The sequence below is a fragment of the Sphaerodactylus townsendi genome, linkage group LG02 (genome assembly GCF_021028975.2).
Source record: "Sphaerodactylus townsendi isolate TG3544 linkage group LG02, MPM_Stown_v2.3, whole genome shotgun sequence".
Lineage (NCBI taxonomy): Eukaryota > Metazoa > Chordata > Lepidosauria > Squamata > Sphaerodactylidae > Sphaerodactylus > Sphaerodactylus townsendi.
In genome coordinates, this window is record NC_059426.1 from 31,274,699 (window position 1) to 31,292,087 (window position 17,389).

Sequence of the window (17,389 nt, forward strand, 5' to 3'; positions counted from 1 at the left end):
GAAGTCCTTACAGATTCCCACTTGTGAGGATATAATCATTGTCAGTTCAAACAAGATACTCTTAACAGCAAAACCTGATTTACTACTTTTCCAGCCTTTATTTCTAGATGTCGAGCATACGGCAAGGGAAAAGAAACACTTACACGTAGAGCTGGCAGATTGTGTTTTCCAGAGCTGTTGTACTGCTCTTTGGATGGTATGGGGCTGAAGGAGTAGATTGTACATATCCTATTTGAGAACTTAAGGGGTTCACAGGACAACCTTAACGTTTTGAAAAAGGAAGTATGATAGAGAAATCTGCCACCTGTACATGCAAGCAGCTTATTCTTCTTGGCCTGGTGGTCAACAGAACAGCTCGCACAAAATTAAAATTGACAGAATATTAAAAACAACAACTAATAAAAATATTATTCATGGCAATTAAGCAGCACATAAAGCAAAAAACCCGATTCAGTAAAAAAAAGATGTTAAAAAGGTGCTCCCTCATAGGACCTTGCAGGTTGTCCATTTTGCAGCTGAGCTCAGCCCTCCAGCCAGCATACAACTGACCATAGGTTTCCTGGGTGGATTGCCAGGGGCAGGGAAGGAGGGAAACAGCCCTTCCCCAGAGCAAAACAAAGGAGAGACAGTTTGCCTGACCATGATCCACCCTCCCAAAGGAGGGAAGGAAAGAGGGAGGAAGAGACATCCTGCCTAAACAATTGGCTGCATGCCGCTTTTGATGCTTCATGGGGGGAAGGGGGTTCAGATGAGCTGAATGAATGCCCCTTCCCACTCCTCAGGAGGGATGGATGCTGTTTCCGTGTTTTGTACAGGGCCCACTCACCATCCCCCCCCCCCCACAAAAGCCCCATTTAACAACAAGCAGTCATGGACTGATTACAAAAGGGCGCACAGGGTAGGGGAGACAGATTTTTTTAGCTGGTACCTAGGGTTGCCAACCTCTGGGTGAGGCCTGGAGAGCTCACAGATACACAACAGATTTCCAACCTATAATTATCAGTTCCCTTGAAGAAAATGGCTTCTTTAGAGGGTGGAATTTATGACATTATACCCCATAGAGATCACTCCTCTCTCCAAACCCTGGTCTCCCCGGGCCTTCCCCCCGAATCTCAAGAAATTTCCCATCCCAGAGTTGGCAGTCCTTCTGGTACTTCAGAGGGAGTTGTCAGTGTACAATAAGACATTCATAGGTGGATTCTGCACAGTATAAATATAACGTCTTTAGGACATTATGAAAAGATCCATTTTGGCATTTTGTGTTCCCATAGTGCGGAAGAACACCAGCGCTATTAGCCAAAACTTATCTTTTTCCCCCAGCCTGCTGCTTGGAACTCTTGTCAATTTCACAGTGGCGCTGCCATTTTGTGTGCTGCGGCAGATTCTTCGTGAATATTCTCCATGGAGGTTTCCTCTGCTTGCAGCTCATCCGTGTGCCATTTCACTGTAAAAAGTAGATGAATGAAGTTTGTTTTGCCTAGCGATCCCATGCACGTGCCGTTTTTCCTCTTTTTTGCAAAGCTGTGGCAACACAAACATTGCAGCTTCTGTAATTGCCGCTTCTGTCAAAGTGCTGCTGTAGCTTTGCAGACATCCCCCTCAACAAAAGGAAAAAGACGTGCCTGGGATCGCTAGGCAAAACAAACGTTATGCATCTACTTTTTACAGTGAATAGCAAATGGATGAGCTGCAAGCAGAGGAAACCTCCGTGGGGAATATTCACAGAGAATCTGCTGCAGCACACAAAATGGCAGACATGAGCAGTGGAAACTAAAGTTTGGGTGGGAGAAATAAAGCATTTCTTGCTTGCTTGAGTTTGCTCAGCAGGTCGGAATTGTCTTCAACCTGGGTTGGGGAAAAAGATCGCTAATTTAGCGTTTTTTGAAAAACCCAGGCTGAGAGGACTATAACAACCTGAACTCGTTTTGGGGAAGAGACTGTGCAAAGTTCTTCCCAAAGACGCTTTTTATAACGTCCTAAAGACATATTTGTGCTGTGCCAAATCCACCCTAGCTTCTCCTGTTCTAGTCCTTGGCGTTTTAAAGGAAAATACAGGTCTTGGTTGCAGTTTGGCAACAAGGCACGTTGATGTCAGACAGGTAATTATTGTCATTGGCCTAAAACTGCAATCCTATGCATGTTTTCTTGGTTGTAAAACCCATTGGAACCTGACAGTTGGACACATAAGAAATGCTGTACTTCACAGTTGGCTGCCCTCTGCTTGAGATACTGAACTGGTTACTTACCTTTGAGCCAGTATGATGTGGTTAGTGGGACTAGAGGGGAAACCCAGAATCAAATCCCCACTTAGCTGCATAGACCACTTTGGGTTGCTCATACTCTCTCAGCTTACCTCACAGGGATGTCATGATGATAAAATGGAGGAGAGAATGGTGAATTATCATTGCTTTGAGTTCCTCGCTGCTTTAAAATAGTGAGTTTGGAGGCTTGATAATATATTGTATTTTTTTGGACGTTTGTTGTAAGCTGCCCAAATTACATTTGGGTTAAGGGACGGAACAGGATTTTTAAAAACAACTCACATATAAATAAATATTTAAAGCTTTTCAAAGTAACAAAAACTAAGCCAGGCAAGAAATTAAAAAATCCCTGCAATATCCAAATATTATCTTCGATAAACTGTAGTTGAGTTTATTATTTCCTAGGGTTATTGAGTTCATGTTTGTTCATTATACGCACAGTTTAGCCACAGACGTCTTTTTCTCCTCCAGGCTGTACAGCCGCGTTCTCCTCTCTTCACCCAACTGTCATTAACTGTCGCATCAGCTGTAGAACCCCCGTTTCCAATCAGACTTTCAATCTCGCAAAGCCATGGGCTGTGACTAAGGTCCCTTCTGGACATGCAGAATAATGCACTTCCAATCCACTTTCAATGCATTTTGCAGCTGTGCGAAATAGCAAAATCCACTTTCAAAGCATGTGCGCAGGAGGTTAAGAGCTCGTGTATCTAATCTGGAGGAACTGGGTTTGATTCCCAGCTCTGCCGCCTGAGCTGTGGAGGCTTATCTGGGGAATTCTGTGCACTCTAACACACTTATCTGTGCACTCCCACACACGCCAGCTGGGTGACCTTGGGCTAGTCACAGTTCTTCGGAGCTCTTTCAGCCCCACCCACCTCACAGGGTGTTTATTGTGAGGGGGGAAGGGCAAGGAGATTGTAAGCCCCTTTGAGTCTCCTACAGGAGAGAAAGGGGGATATAAATCCAAACTCTTCTTCTCTTCTTCTTCTTTGCACGCAAAAGGTCCCCTGGTCAGTCCCTGGCATGTCCAAATAAAAGGATCAGGCAGTGGGAGATGGCCATCTACTCAAGATCCTGAAAAAACCACAGCCAGAGTAGGCAATCTAACCTACCGTGTTTCTCCGAAAATAAGATAGTGTCTTATATTAATTTCTGCTCCCAAAGATGCGCTATGTCTTATTTTCAGGGGATGTCTTATTTTTCCGCTCCACAGCTGCATGCTCTGGTGTTCTGTTCGATGGGCATGCTTCCAAACAAAAACTTTGCTACGTCTTACTTTCGGGGGATGTTTTATATTTAGCACTTCAGCAAAACCTCTACTACGTCTTATTTTCAGGGGATGTCTTATTTTCGGAGAAACAGGGTAAGAGCAAGGAAGGAAGCTTTGCTGGATCCAGGTCTCAGCCCTTGTGTGCCAGACCTGACTCTGGACCTTACCTGCTCCAGCACTTCACACCTTGCCAAATGATGGATATCTACTCTCAAAGAGAGCAGCAGATAAGGAAACATGAGACAAGAACAGGAAGAAAGAAGGCACTGCATCGCACTCTAGGAACAAAACAGGATAACCACTTTACATTTCTGTGTAATTAAGAAAAATCAAAGCATATTTCTTCACATACCATAAGTTATGGGTTGGAGGTTCAGATTCCAACTCATCCATGACTGCGTAATCTTGAGCCACTTCACATTAAATGTATATCAGAGGATGATTGTGAAATAAAATGAGATTAGGAGAACCTGGGCATGCCACTCTCATCTTTTTGGAGGAGGGGCCAAGTGAAAATGTTTTAGGTTCATAAGAATGGCATCAAAGTACAACTTGGCAACAAAAGAAAGATCATTTTGGTGATTTTAATGTTTATGGTTGAGACTGGGTGGAGGGTGTAGTATTGTTCAGCCCTTTCCCACACCAATTTATAATCTTCCTTATGCACTGTAGTTCCATATTATACTGTTTTTCCTTGATATTGCTGCAGATGTATCTACCTATCTTCTGTGTTTTGGGAATTATGTCTCAGCCATGATAATGTTCTCCCAGCTTCTGCTGTTCAGTTGTATGAATATTTTAGGTTTAGCCAGGTTAAAATTCTACATCAGGTGTCAGTGAACTCTAGATAGAATCACCATAAGGTTACTGACCTGTATGTCAGTAGCCAAAGCCTACTTAGCTTAAATCCTGACAAAGGGGTTAATGAACTGCCAAATGTGGGAAATGGGTGTGCAAGCTACTGGATAATTTCACTACATGGAATCCTTGCAGTTGTCTCCTCCATCTTTTACTTCAGCTGGTGAGTCAAAAAATCATTACAAAAATTCTGCAGTTCAGCAGGGTTTTTTTGAAAAAAATCACATATTTCAAAATATATTCTGATTAAATTTTAATGATTTTCAGTATGACAGCTACATTGTGAATTGTATTAACCTGATCTTTCTATGCCACCTGCTATTTTTGAAGATTAAAGACTGTCACAGGGAACAAGTAATATTAAAAGCGACACTTTAAACAATACCTGGTTGAAAGTGAATTGTATTATACTTATTCCACATCTGCTGCTGTTTATTTTTAGAGTATCATCGTTGTTCTTTTGCGATTTTTAAAAATGAGACAACTTAGATGCAATCTTACAGTTGTGACCTTTACTACTACTACTACTACTACTACTACTACTACTACTACTACTACTACTACTACTACTACTACTACTACTACTACTACTACCACCTGTTGTTTGATATCACAATCACTAGTTTTTAAACTGATTGTTGGCCTTTCATTACAATTCAAGCCTTATCCAGAGGCCTGGGACATTGTAATGTATTGATGTAGCATTCATGCAGATCCCAGTAGGGCTGCCTTTTGAATCTGTCAGATGTTGATTTGATTTTGTTGATTTGAAGATGTTTCAAGTGCAGCTCTAGTGTTTTTGGAATGGAGCCCAGGGTGCTGATTACCACTGGGATGACCTCAGCTGGTTTGTGCCATAGTTTCTTAATTTTGATTTTCAAATCAGGATACTTGGGACCTTCTCCTCCTCCTCCTCCTCCTTATTAGTTATTCCCTCAAAGATTAATAAAACATGCTGAACACAAAGGAAGCAAAGGACAAGGGGTTGTGGTTGATACTTAAAAGAACACAACTGGCAAGCGGGTTACTGAACTCTTCCCATTTACTGCCTTATAGCCAGACATTTTTCTCCTTTCTGAGATGCAGAACCAGGTGTGATTCAGGAATAGAAAATAGTACACTTTCTGTGCCACCCTGCAATATTCCATGATAACAATTTCAGCACTGAGGACATATAATGGTAGTAATTATCTAAAGTTCCCTCACAGTCCAGAAAAACATAGCTATTGGTTCTTTTATTAGCAACCTGTGTAAGATCAGAATTGGGTGTTGTTAATACTGTAGAAAGTGCATTACTGGGTTGGGTAAGGTCATGGAGTTGGGAAAATATTAGTGGATTGTCAGAGACTTAAGATTCTGTTATGAGTATTTCACATTGTTTGAAGTTTTGGATAAATAAGTTTTAATGCTAATCAGTCTCTCTCACTCATACTTTCATTGTTCAAATAAGTTAAAGGTACCAGATTTATAGACAGGTGTTGGGGAACTGTATGTTGTAGAACTTGCCTCTTGCTTGGGAGAGGTGATTTAAGGATTTTCCTCTCCTGTTGCTGATGATGTAAGGGTACTAATGTGTTTGTGATTTCCTTATTAAGAGTCATCTAAGAGGGTTTGCATGTAGTAGGCATCTTTGTCTCTGATCGGTGAGGTTGCATAAAGTCCCCTGTATCCAGTGTCTGTATGGCCTTCATAAGTTCTTCTGATCCTGGCTGAAGGTTATCACAGAGATTTAGAAGATTTTATAACATTGTCTTGAAATACCCTCCTGGCCATGGAGATGTCACAAGGTGCCAGGAAATGTCTTCTACTTATTAACTTGTGTGGAATTGTTGGCTTTCTAAATACTAGCAAAAGTCTTTGCGCCAAATAAGAGCTGGGGAAGTATTCTGATGAAATTAAGTCTATTAGCGGGGGGCAATTTGAAGAATTTGAGGGAACTGATTATTTCCTTTCTCCTATTCCATCATCCTCTATTCCATGTGCTAAGCATGACACACATTAATATGCAGTCCATCTTCAGTTGTCTTGATGTTTTGAAAACTGGTAGCTGATTGCCCTGCTTCGTGGACGTAAGGCTGGGTTCACACCAAAGTTGAGACTGCTCAGAATTTCTCAGTGACTTCTGATTTGATGTTTCCCCCATCTGTGTTCAACAGTCTTTCCATGACACTTCAACTGTAGAGATTTTCTCACTGCCATCTACTTTGTCCATCAGAACTTGTATTTTGTAACACCAAAAATTGGATTGCGTCTCCAGTCAGCAGACTGAGTTGTCCTATTAAACCCCAGTAATAAGAATACTCCACATTTGAAATGGTTTCTGCTGATTCCAATGGAGAGTCAACTGTAATGCCGTCATAAGAACATAAGAACATAAGAACTAGCCTGCTGGATCAGACCAGAGTCCATCTAGTCCAGCACTCTGCTACTCGCAGTGGCCCACCAGGTGCCTTTGGGAGCTCACATACATTGTGAAAGCAATGGCCTTCTGCTGCTGCTGCTCCTGAGCACCTGGTCTGCCAAGGCATTTGCAATCTGAGATCAAGGAGGCTCAAGATTGGTAGCCATAGATCGACTTCTCCGCCATAAATCTGTCCAAGCCCTTTTTAAAGCTATCCAGGTTAGTGGCCATCACCACCTCCTGTGGCAGCATATTCCAAGCACCAATCACACGTTGCGTGAAGAAGTGTTTCCTTTTATCATACACTGGAGAGTGTTGGCTCTTTAATTCCTCTGGCTTCTTTGAGACCTTAGGGTCAGCTGCTGATGGTAAATCAAGGATGGTCGCGGCTGATAAATCAAGGGCCTGGCCAGCTGCTGTGTCGCCTCAAAGTAGAGTCCCTCTACTTCTACCCTATCCTCTTGAATTGTTCTCACTAGGCAATGGCATTCCCTCACTGGACCTGTCAGCATCAGCCACTCACCAATGTGGGGTTGTTTTTGCAAAATGTGGGCTCAGGTCAGAATTTTCCCTGAATTGCTTTTTTTTCTCCCCCCCCCCCCCCGCCATCTGTATTTAAACTATGTACTTGCTGATACTTGCTCCATACAGCTGTCGATGCACAAATTGAAGGTACCTTAAACAAATATTGCCTCCTTAGAGGGTAACTGCTGATAACCTACACCAGTTCTTGGTTTAAAAATGGCACTAAGTTATTAACGAGAAAAAAAGTCCTAAGATCAAAGTCTGCCAAGCAATGGCAGAAGGCAGTTTTATAATTCGACAGGCTTCAAGCATTCCAAATTGTAACATCCGTCTAAAAAGAGTGAGGCGCTCATTATAGCAGCTGCGGCCTGGCCGACACCATCTTTCACTGTACTTTCATTTCATCTGGCTTCACTGCATGAATAAGTTAAAATTTGGGATTTCTCCAATATGCTGGAAAATCCGACCAGTGCAATGAATTCAGACATGCATGAATGTAAGAGTGTCTGGGCTGTATAAATATTGTCACACGCTGGGAAAGTCGCATTATGTTTACTTTTCACAGAGAATTAAAGAAGCCGATCATGCCCGAACCAGTTACTTTGTGCAGCATTAAGAAAATCGGAGAAGACAACTATGCTTTTGAATCAGATGGATCACGTAAGATACTCTGCATTTTAATGATACCTGACTTCATAAATATGACAGAGAATGGGCCTTTGCCTCATTACAATCTGATGTTTTGAGACGGGAGTGTGCCTTATTCCAAGCCAAAACGAACAACTCCAGTAAGTAGTTGGAAGAACTTGCTGAAGTTGCCATTTAACACATCTGCAAATCTTTTAAGGGCTTTTTTTACCTATCTTTCCCTGAGCTGTGCTGTAAAGTAAGCTCAGCTTGAAAAAGAAATGAAAAGGTCCTTTGAAGGACTGAAGGGAGGGAGTATGAAATTTTGCTCTGTGCCCTCTCTATGACGATGAAGAGGGTATGTTCATATGGGCATTCACCTACAGCATAGGTGTCAAATTTGCGGCCCTCCAGATATGGACTACAGTTCCCATAATCCCCTGCCAGCATCATGCTGGCAGGGTATTATGGGAACTGTAGTCCATAACATCTGGAGGGCCGCGAATTTGACACCTGTGACCTACAGGCACCCCACAATTTCCTGTTTACATCTGAGAAAGTGTGGTTTATATTTTGTTCAGAATAAGGGTGGGGAACAGTCATTTTGACCTGTTCATCATGTTGATGCTCCCCTTTGCTGCAAAGGATTTCTGAGGTCCACAAGAGAGATATCTATACGAGGAAGCAGCACACTTACCATTTATATAGTACTTTAAATCATTTATAGTTTTTAGCATGCTGAATTGGTTCAGGAAGAGAGCTGAGTGGTATAGTGGTTAAGAGTCGTAAACTCTAAACTGGAGAACTGGATTTGATTCGCCACATGAGTGGTGGACTTTTATCTAGTGAACTGGATTTGTTTCCCTGCTCCTACACATGAAACCTGCTGGGTGACCTTGGGCCAGTCACAGTTCTTCAGAATTCTCTCAGCCCCACCTACCTCATAAGACAGTGATGGTGAACCTTTTCGAGACGGAGTGCCCAAATTGCAACCCAAACCCCACTTATTTATCGCAAAGTGCCAACCCGGCAATTTAACCTGAATGCTGAGGTTTTAGTTTAGAAAAAAACCGGTTGGCTCCCTCTTCCTCCGTCCCACTCGCTTGAGCAGGGGCCAGCCTACCCTAGCCTCCAGAATGTCCCATGCGCACCGCTCTGTGGCGCTCTAGCATCTCTGCCTCCTCTGCGCTCCCCTTGGGCAGCAACCACCCAGAGCACAGGCACCAGGCCCGCCAGCTGAGTCCTCCCTGCTTACCGCGGTGTGCGCACATCGTGCTCAGTGGTCCAGGCCAGCCTAGATGTGTGTGTGTGTGTGTGTGTGTGGGGGTGATTTTCTGTCCCCCACATGACGAACTCTGTGTATGCGTGCCCACAGAGAGGGCTCCGAGTGCCACCTCTGGCACCCGTGCCATAGGTTCGCCATCACTGTCATAAGACGTCTGTTGTTGAGAGGAAGGGGAAAAAATTGTAAGCTGCTTTGTGACTCCTTCCAGGAGAGAAAGGCAGGGTATAATTCCAAACTTGTCCTCCTCTTCTTCTAATATTGTCACTTTGCAATCCTATGTAGATTTCTTCTAATCTGAGCCCATCGACTTCAGTGGGCTTAGACTGGAGGAACTCTGCTCAGGATGAGAACAGTATGTTGTGAATAGATATTCTCTGCCTAGGAGACCAATGATTTAGAATTAAACCACCTTCCCCTTACTTAGCATATCTAGTAGCCAGCGAGGTGCACACATGTGGTTGGCCTGCATGTGGGAATGGGAGGGCTCAGAATCATGGCTGGACTGTACCCCAAGCTTCATGAATTTATCTGAGCTTCTGAACAAAATCTCATACACTTTCTCCATGTAATACTGATCTGGTTGGATGAGTTCATGAAGTTCAGGGCAGGCTCAGCAAACACATTCCAAACACACCCATATTCATTGTACATTTCTGTCTTCACTAGTGTGTGTTGGATACCCTTGAAGTGCACATTCACTGCATTACAAGGCATTTGTTTTCATGGCATTACAAGGCATTTGTTTTCAAAGCCATTTCCAAGAGACTTTGAGTGTATGTGTAAAAATGTACACACAGTGCATGTTTACGATTCATTGAGGTGTATCCAGCCATCCAAGGACTTTATGGGAATTTCCCTCTTCCCTGCCCCACTGTAAACTACTGGGGTCCTCCACCCATTTAGTTCCTGGCATCAGTTGACCTTCAAGAACACCCTCAGGGGGGCAAAGTAGGAGTCCACCGGAATCAACATAAATCGCAGTCCCTTCTTCCAAAGACTTAAATGTCATACAATCTTTGGGACAATGTGGTTGTGTACAAGCATGAAAAAGGAAGCAGGATTGTGCTTCTTTATGCCTCTTACACCTTCTATGTGCACTTGGCTTAATGTTTGCAAGTGGTCATGTGCCAATAGAAGTATGTGTGCAAGTTCTGTCTTCATTATCCAGAATCCTGAAAAACTGAAATGTAACCAGACAATAATATGCATTGTCAAAGACTCTCACGTCTGGAATCAACTGCCTGTTGTGGTAAGGTCTGTGCAAGATAGATAGGGGCCAACTGCTTTAGCCTGACAAAGATGAGAAAAAGCCAGTTTGGCCATATGTGTGACCTGGGCTGGGCCTCTATGGATAGGAAGAACTCCAAGGTCACGCCCAGAGGTGGGATCCAGCAGGTTCTCACAGGTTCCCGAGAGTAGGTTACTAATTATTTGTGTGTGCCGAGAGGGGGTTACTAATTGGTGATTTTGCCACGTGATTTTTGTCTTAGTTACGTACCTCCTCTCAGCAGTAACGCGCAGAACTCGAAGCAATCTAGCAGGAGGAGCACCGGTGTGCGTGGCAGCCTGCGCCTGTGTGCATTCGTTTCCCACCCAAGGACCTTGCCACAGCCCCGCTCAGGAATGCCCCGCCCCCTCGTGCCCGGCCATGCCCCTCTCGTGCCCCGCCCAGCCCCATTGACGTTACACCACAGTTTGAATCACTTACACCATGGGAACCTGTTACTAAAATTTTTGGATCCCACCACTGGTCACGCCCATGCTTTGGGTGGAAAAGGCAGGTGTTAAAGCCTCCCCACTCAGCAGATGGGCTAACCATCCTGCTCCGGCCTCCAAGCACTGGGTCAATTTATGAATACATGAATGAACATAGACCTCTGAAAGCAGCATAGATGGGCCAGGAGCAGTAGCTTTAAGATACAAGGCGATCTGACTTATGTGCATGTGCGGAACTGGATTCCATCTACAATTTCTTTGCATCAAAGGATGTATGTCAGGCTCAGCCTGGCAATCAGTGGAAGATGGAAGGGCAGGGACTTGTGGGGGGGGGGGCGCACTGGCAGTGACGTATTTCTGGTGGTTCCTAGAGATGACTGATGTCACTAGAAATGTTCTCACACTATCAATTTGGTGTTCATTTTTTGTTTATTTTTCTCTCACTGCTGTTCTGGGTAATGATTATCTCTCCGTTACTTCTACATATGCATGATGTGTATTTATGTCTGCGTGCACAAACTTGTGAACTTATATTTATCTTTACTGTTAATGGAATTGTATGTTCATATTTCTCAACAGATAATGGCATTTGCAAGTCAGAGTAAGTAACGTAGACATTCACTCATTTACAGGCTCAATACTTGGCTATATTTTCAGAAAATGAATTTTGTGATCTGCTGGCACGGATGAGTTTGTGATATTGAAAATTCAGCAGTTTCCTAATTTAGCATGTTATGCAACTAATGTCAGTGAAGCAAACATTTAGAACCTATCAGAGTAATTAACACAACAATGAAAGAGAAAACTGCCACAATTTCAACCAACCCTTATTATTATTCAGGTGGCATTTATTCACAAGCTCATGGGGTGTATCATTAAAAATTCTGTGTACAGATTTCCCCCACAATGGTCTCTTTCTCTCCAAAGTATGAAACTGACTTCCAGCAAATCAGTTGAAATTGACTGTAATCTAGTGAACAGAAAACAATTAAACAGGATGTAATGAAAAACTCTCCTGTTACATAACTCTGGGAACTCTATTCTGAGCTGTAATATATAAAACAGCCCACTTGGATTAGAAAGCTGGCTACTTTACCCATTTGTTGATGGGGGTAATCTATAAATAAAGGTGGAAGCAGTGTTTTGAGGATATACTCCTATATGTTGGAAGGGAGAGCAAAGATGACTCACTGCATTGCATTCCATCATATTTTTAATGATCTGACTTGAAACTGGCTGTTGCCAAATTTTGATTCAAAGCAAACATCAGAATAGAAAATACAATTTAAATGGAGTTTTCAAGGGAGTCACTAGCTGGCAAAGAACCTGTCGGCAGCTTCAGCTGAGACTCCCTGGAGACTGCTGTTGTCAAAAGCATAATGCCTGCCTGTGGTCACAACGGCAATGCTGCCAATTTAATTTGAGAATGAAAATGTATTTTAGCATCCTGAAATTGTATACCTTGGACATTTGCTTGTTCAGTTTGTTACCGCGCTGCTCAGGATAACACTTTCCATTCCAGAGGTATCCCGCTCTCGGCAGCGCCCAGGAACCCAAGCAAGACCCGACAAGGCTTGGATAAATAAAAGTGATTTATTGAGATGCTGACCTAAGTGTCAGCACCTCCCTTCCGCACAAAACACTGCGCTGCCTAGCAGCCTTGCAACCCCTTAAGTACACTTTCTCCCGTCGGGGGCCCAGGAGAACCAAAGACAGCCCACCACCATTCAGTAACAAAATTCAAAACAACCAATCATTCATTTGCAACATGCAGGAACCAATCAGTGTCCGATAGGCATCCCCTTCTCAAGTTTCGTGCCAGAGCAGGGCGAGGCGATGACGTGTCCACTGACGGGGGACACACAAAGGTTTTCTCCAGGTGTCTGGGGTCAGGAAGCAAAGAGCGATGACGTGAGTCCCCTTATCTGCCTGCTGACGAGATTAGGCAGGGCAGAGGCAGCTTCGGCCGAGGGGTTTCCCTTTGTCCGCGTGCATCAGGAGACTTTTACACGTGAATGGGAAGGGTCCGGGTGGGGCAGAGATGGCTCTCTGCCTTGGGCCAAGGAGGTTCCATACAATCACAAATACAGGGAAACTTACAAATCCTATTTCTACCTAATACAAATCAGTTTCTACCTAAACAAATACAAAACGGAATAAATCCTCCAATCGTTTTAATTCAGACATAGTCCAGGAGCGGGATTCTCTCCTGGCTCCGCTATCAAGTTGTCTACTCAAAATTTCTTAAAGTTTATCTCCAGTAATCCTGTCTAGTTCCCATCTCCGGTAACCTCTCTAGTTCCCATCCAGTTATCTACAAGAGACAAAGTGGGATAGGCCAGATTAAACATTCGGTTAAGTAAAGAAATGTCATGGTTTTAAATGCTCGTATCTTCAGGGAATCATTGCTAATTAATTTCTCTTTCATGGAACCCCTGTGTGTTGCAGATTATTTTGAGTATGCTCCTGTTCTCCATTTCAGGGGGACTTTCCTGATTTCTTTATTGCAGAAATAGAAGGAATGCACTTATAACTGCAAGAGGAAACTTAGATTTAACACACTAAAAGATCAGTAATTTTCACAAAATACCTGGTTCATTTTCATATGCTGTCACAGTGGGTTCATTGTTCTGGATCGCTACAGATGGCAGCCCTACTGTTATGCTTCTCATCTAAGCTGGAAGGGTTTTCTGTATAGTGAGAGTGTGCACCAAGATTCACCTACAGCAGTGGCGTAGCGCGAATGGGACAGGGGGCGCAATGCCCTGGGCGTGCATCAGTTCAGGGGCGTGGCCGGGGCGTTCCTGGGCATGGTGTGAGCATGGCAGGAGTGCGGGGAACGCACGTGTCCTGGGTGCAGTTCCCCCTTGCTCCACCCCTGACCTGCAGCTGCACATTCTAGGTAAAGATCAGTAGTAATGGGCAAGCTCTTGTTTGGAAAAGCTTTTGCTATCAACTGATATGCTTAGTGAGAACTTATTCCTAATTTCCTGAGGAATTCTATGACTCCTTGGTACACAGCTGGATTTCGAAAACTCCTACTATGGAGTACAAGTCCAGCTAAGTTCTGTTCATGTAACGTGTCACCTTGGCTCAACTCTGTTCTGTACCCCTTTGCTGGTCTCCTTGAAAAAGCCCAGCAATTCAGTGAATATGAGTTAGTTATATTTTATCCTGGTCTTCCTTCAAAGAGCTCATGGTGGCATGTGTGGCTTTCTCTATGTACATTTTATCCCCTGCTTTGACCCCCCCAGTGTCCCATTCGTCTACCAAAGATCTGCATTTCTATTGTTGACATTCTAACCACTATGCCCCACTAACATAATGAGTTCAACCTGAGATATAGTAGCTCCAAGATAATACATTTGATAGATAGACCAATTATGATAGTGTGGTGGATTCAGACTGACATGATCTTGCCAACAACCATATGATCTTTGGCTACCCATTTGGTCTTATCTAACCTACTTCCTAGGATGAGGAGGACAATGGGAAGTGAAAGCCTTGAGGTCCTTAAAGGGAGAGCAGGATAAAATTCAAGGGGCAATGCAGGGCCCAGAATCAGACACAGTAAGAGAGATCAAATAGGAATCTCTTGATTTTTACAGGTATTTCTACAACAAAAAAGAGAGTGATGTGGTGGATAATGCAAAGGAGGACAAGTAAGTCAAATAGTCTTCTAGCACACTGATAAGAATTCTCAGATTCATTCAAAGATTTGCTGCAGATTAAGACATTTTAACAGGCCACTTCAAAAATACTAAATTATCATACCCCTGAAGGTGCCTCCCTTCTACTTTGGGTATCTTTCTGGACCTAAAAACGTCTTGCTTTGCATACTGCATGGAGTCCTGAACATAACCCATCTTTCAGGCTGCTGAATGAATGCCAGCAATTGTGGTGTGCTTGTAACTGCTTGATAGTAATATACACCTTCCTGATTAATAATGAGAAGAATTTTGCCACTCACCAGCTTCCTCAGCATTGCTCTAGTGCAGAAGTGTAGTAAAATTGTTTTCTCCTGAACTGTCATACAAAGTTAAACCATTGGTCTATCAAGGTCAGTATTGCCTACTGTAATTGGCATCAGGACCTTAGGATCTCAAGTCAAGATCTTTGACGTCACCTGAGCCTTGTTAAGTAGTGATAATGGGATTTAACCTAGTACAAGTTTCTCAGAACCTCAGTTCCCTTCTCTAGTTTTGCCAGGTCTCTTTCTTCTCTTACACATCAGGATCCTTCTTGAGGCACAGAATGGGACTGAAGTATGATTGCTTCTATGGCTCATGATATAGTGGCAGTTCTTTAAGATGTCAAAAGCAGCTTCTTATGAAAATTTGAAGAAAGAAAAACTAATCATGCATCTGAAAATTTGAAAAAAACAACGAATCATGCAATCCTCATGACCCCACTGTGTAGATCAAAACTTGTCTACAGGGGTAGGAGACATGTGAAAAATCTAAAAGATAAAAAGTATGTGCATGATTAACAAATATCCAGCATCATAGATGCAGTGTTTGCATCTGTACAGGCACCAGGGGCGTACCTGCCAGAGGAACATGTGGAATCACATGTCCCCTGGCACCACCCATTTGATCCTGTGGGGGGTGCAAAATCACACCCCCACATGATCAAGCCATGATCAAGGAGCCTGCACATGTCCCTCAGGCAGGTATGCAGCCTCCGATGAAGGTGGGGGACCCAGCCTGACAGCAGCCTGCTGAGGGTGCCCTGCGGGGTCCCAGCCTGGCGCTGGTTGCCTCCCCCTCTATCGGAGGCCCAGAGTGGGCACAGGGTGTGTGTGCAAAAATAAGGTTGCCCCAGGCACCATTTTCTTTCAGTACGCCTCTGATAGGCACTGTACTGTAACATAATACATTAATTCTGACAGAGCTCTCATCCGTTAGTCCTATGTATTGAAACAGCCCGTAAACTCATCAGGTTCAATATTATACTGTTTCTGAGACAGGAGGCCTCAATGATGTTGTTTGGGGTTGCCAAGCAACTGTAAAATGACCACAGAGATCTGTGGTGAGTGTTGCATTTGCTGAAGGGGGAGGACTGGACATGGGGACTGGGAGGGTGGGAGAAGAACCAGGAGCAGGCAGCAGCAAGGCCCGGAAGAGAGCTTGCGCAAATGGGGGGGGGGAGCAGTAGGGGCAAGGAGATAGTATATGGAAGGGACTGACAAGGGGGTTCTAGTATATTATATTTGCACATGTGCTTTTTTAAGCCAGTCAGTATCTATGATAAAAGTGGGCAAATTACTGTCCAGTGAACATATTTGGTCTGTGGAGGTGTTTCATCTAGCCCTCAAGTTCCTTATTTGTTGGGAGCACTGGTCTTCCAGATGGTGGCAGTGGTCTCGAAATCTCAGTATAACAGCCTGAGGGCCAAGTGCCATGAAGATTCATGAAGAACAGTAGAATGGAAGAGAATGCTTCATCTGTCTTTTAAGGGCTCCAAGTTGGGCTCCAGTTTTCCTTGGTTCCAGCACCAGCATGGCTGTGCAGGAAGAACTGTCCTCAAAAATGAATAGAGCCAGATGTGGTGGTCAGGCCAAACAAATTGCCCACCCTGATCTATGAGGTTAGAGGTTCAAATAAAGCGTGTTTCTTTCCCTGAAATATTGATTAAGAGGTTTAAGGAGTTTGACTTCTCAGGACTGCCACCTGGAAGACTAGGAAAGTTAAATATACAAGCAACTCACTGGATGCCGAGGGCCCTAGCGATTCCTTGAAAAGTAGATTGGAATGAGAAAGCTAATCTATGGGAGAGGACACCAGGCCTGGTACTGGCTAGATTTAGTTCCATGAAGAAATGCCATCATCAGGGACAAGTAGAGATACTAGTTTATCTGAAAAAGAAAAAGAAACCCATAATTCCATGTATTTTGTTTTCTTCAAAGGACATCAGACAAAGAAAAAGATACTATTCGAATTGGCTTCTTCCAGCTGGTAATAAAATTCTTGGTTTTTAGTATTTCTGATATATTGTGTGACAGTACAATCCCACTACAATATATATATATATATATATTGTATGTATATTGTATTGTATACAATATATATATTGTATATATATTGTATATACAATATATTGTATATACAATATTGTATATATATTGTATATACAATATATATTGTGTATATGTATTGTGTGTGTGTGTATATATATATATATATATTGTATGTATATATGGAGTGTATCAGAAGGGTTCAGGGCACACACACACACACACACACACACACACACACGTTTAATATATATATATATATAAATAAAATAATATATATATATATATATAAAAACAGCAACACACACCTAACAGCAACACACATCTATAGATCAGTGGTTCTGAAAATGGGTGATATCTCACCCATTTTCTGAACTACTGATCTATAGGTGTGTGTTGCAGTTACTCTGTATTTTGGAAATTTTAGAAG

At 43.1% G+C, this 17,389-nt stretch overlaps 1 protein-coding gene across 2 annotated transcripts in view; it reads left to right on the top strand.

Moving 5' to 3' along the window:
* The window catches only part of ABCB11 (ATP binding cassette subfamily B member 11), an 87,687-nt gene that overhangs the window by 25,434 nt on the left and 44,864 nt on the right, over positions 1-17,389 (top strand). The window contains exons 2-5 of one of the 2 annotated variants that reach the window (XM_048486031.1): positions 7,881-7,975; positions 11,523-11,544; positions 14,552-14,605; positions 16,852-16,900. In XM_048486031.1, the coding sequence (XP_048341988.1) occupies positions 7,900-7,975; positions 11,523-11,544; positions 14,552-14,605; positions 16,852-16,900 (201 nt within the window). In that variant the 5' untranslated portion in view covers positions 7,881-7,899. Of the gene's footprint in view, positions 1-7,880; positions 7,976-11,522; positions 11,545-14,551; positions 14,606-16,851; positions 16,901-17,389 lie in introns of those variants that run through there. The other variant, XM_048486032.1, reaches the window with a different exon arrangement.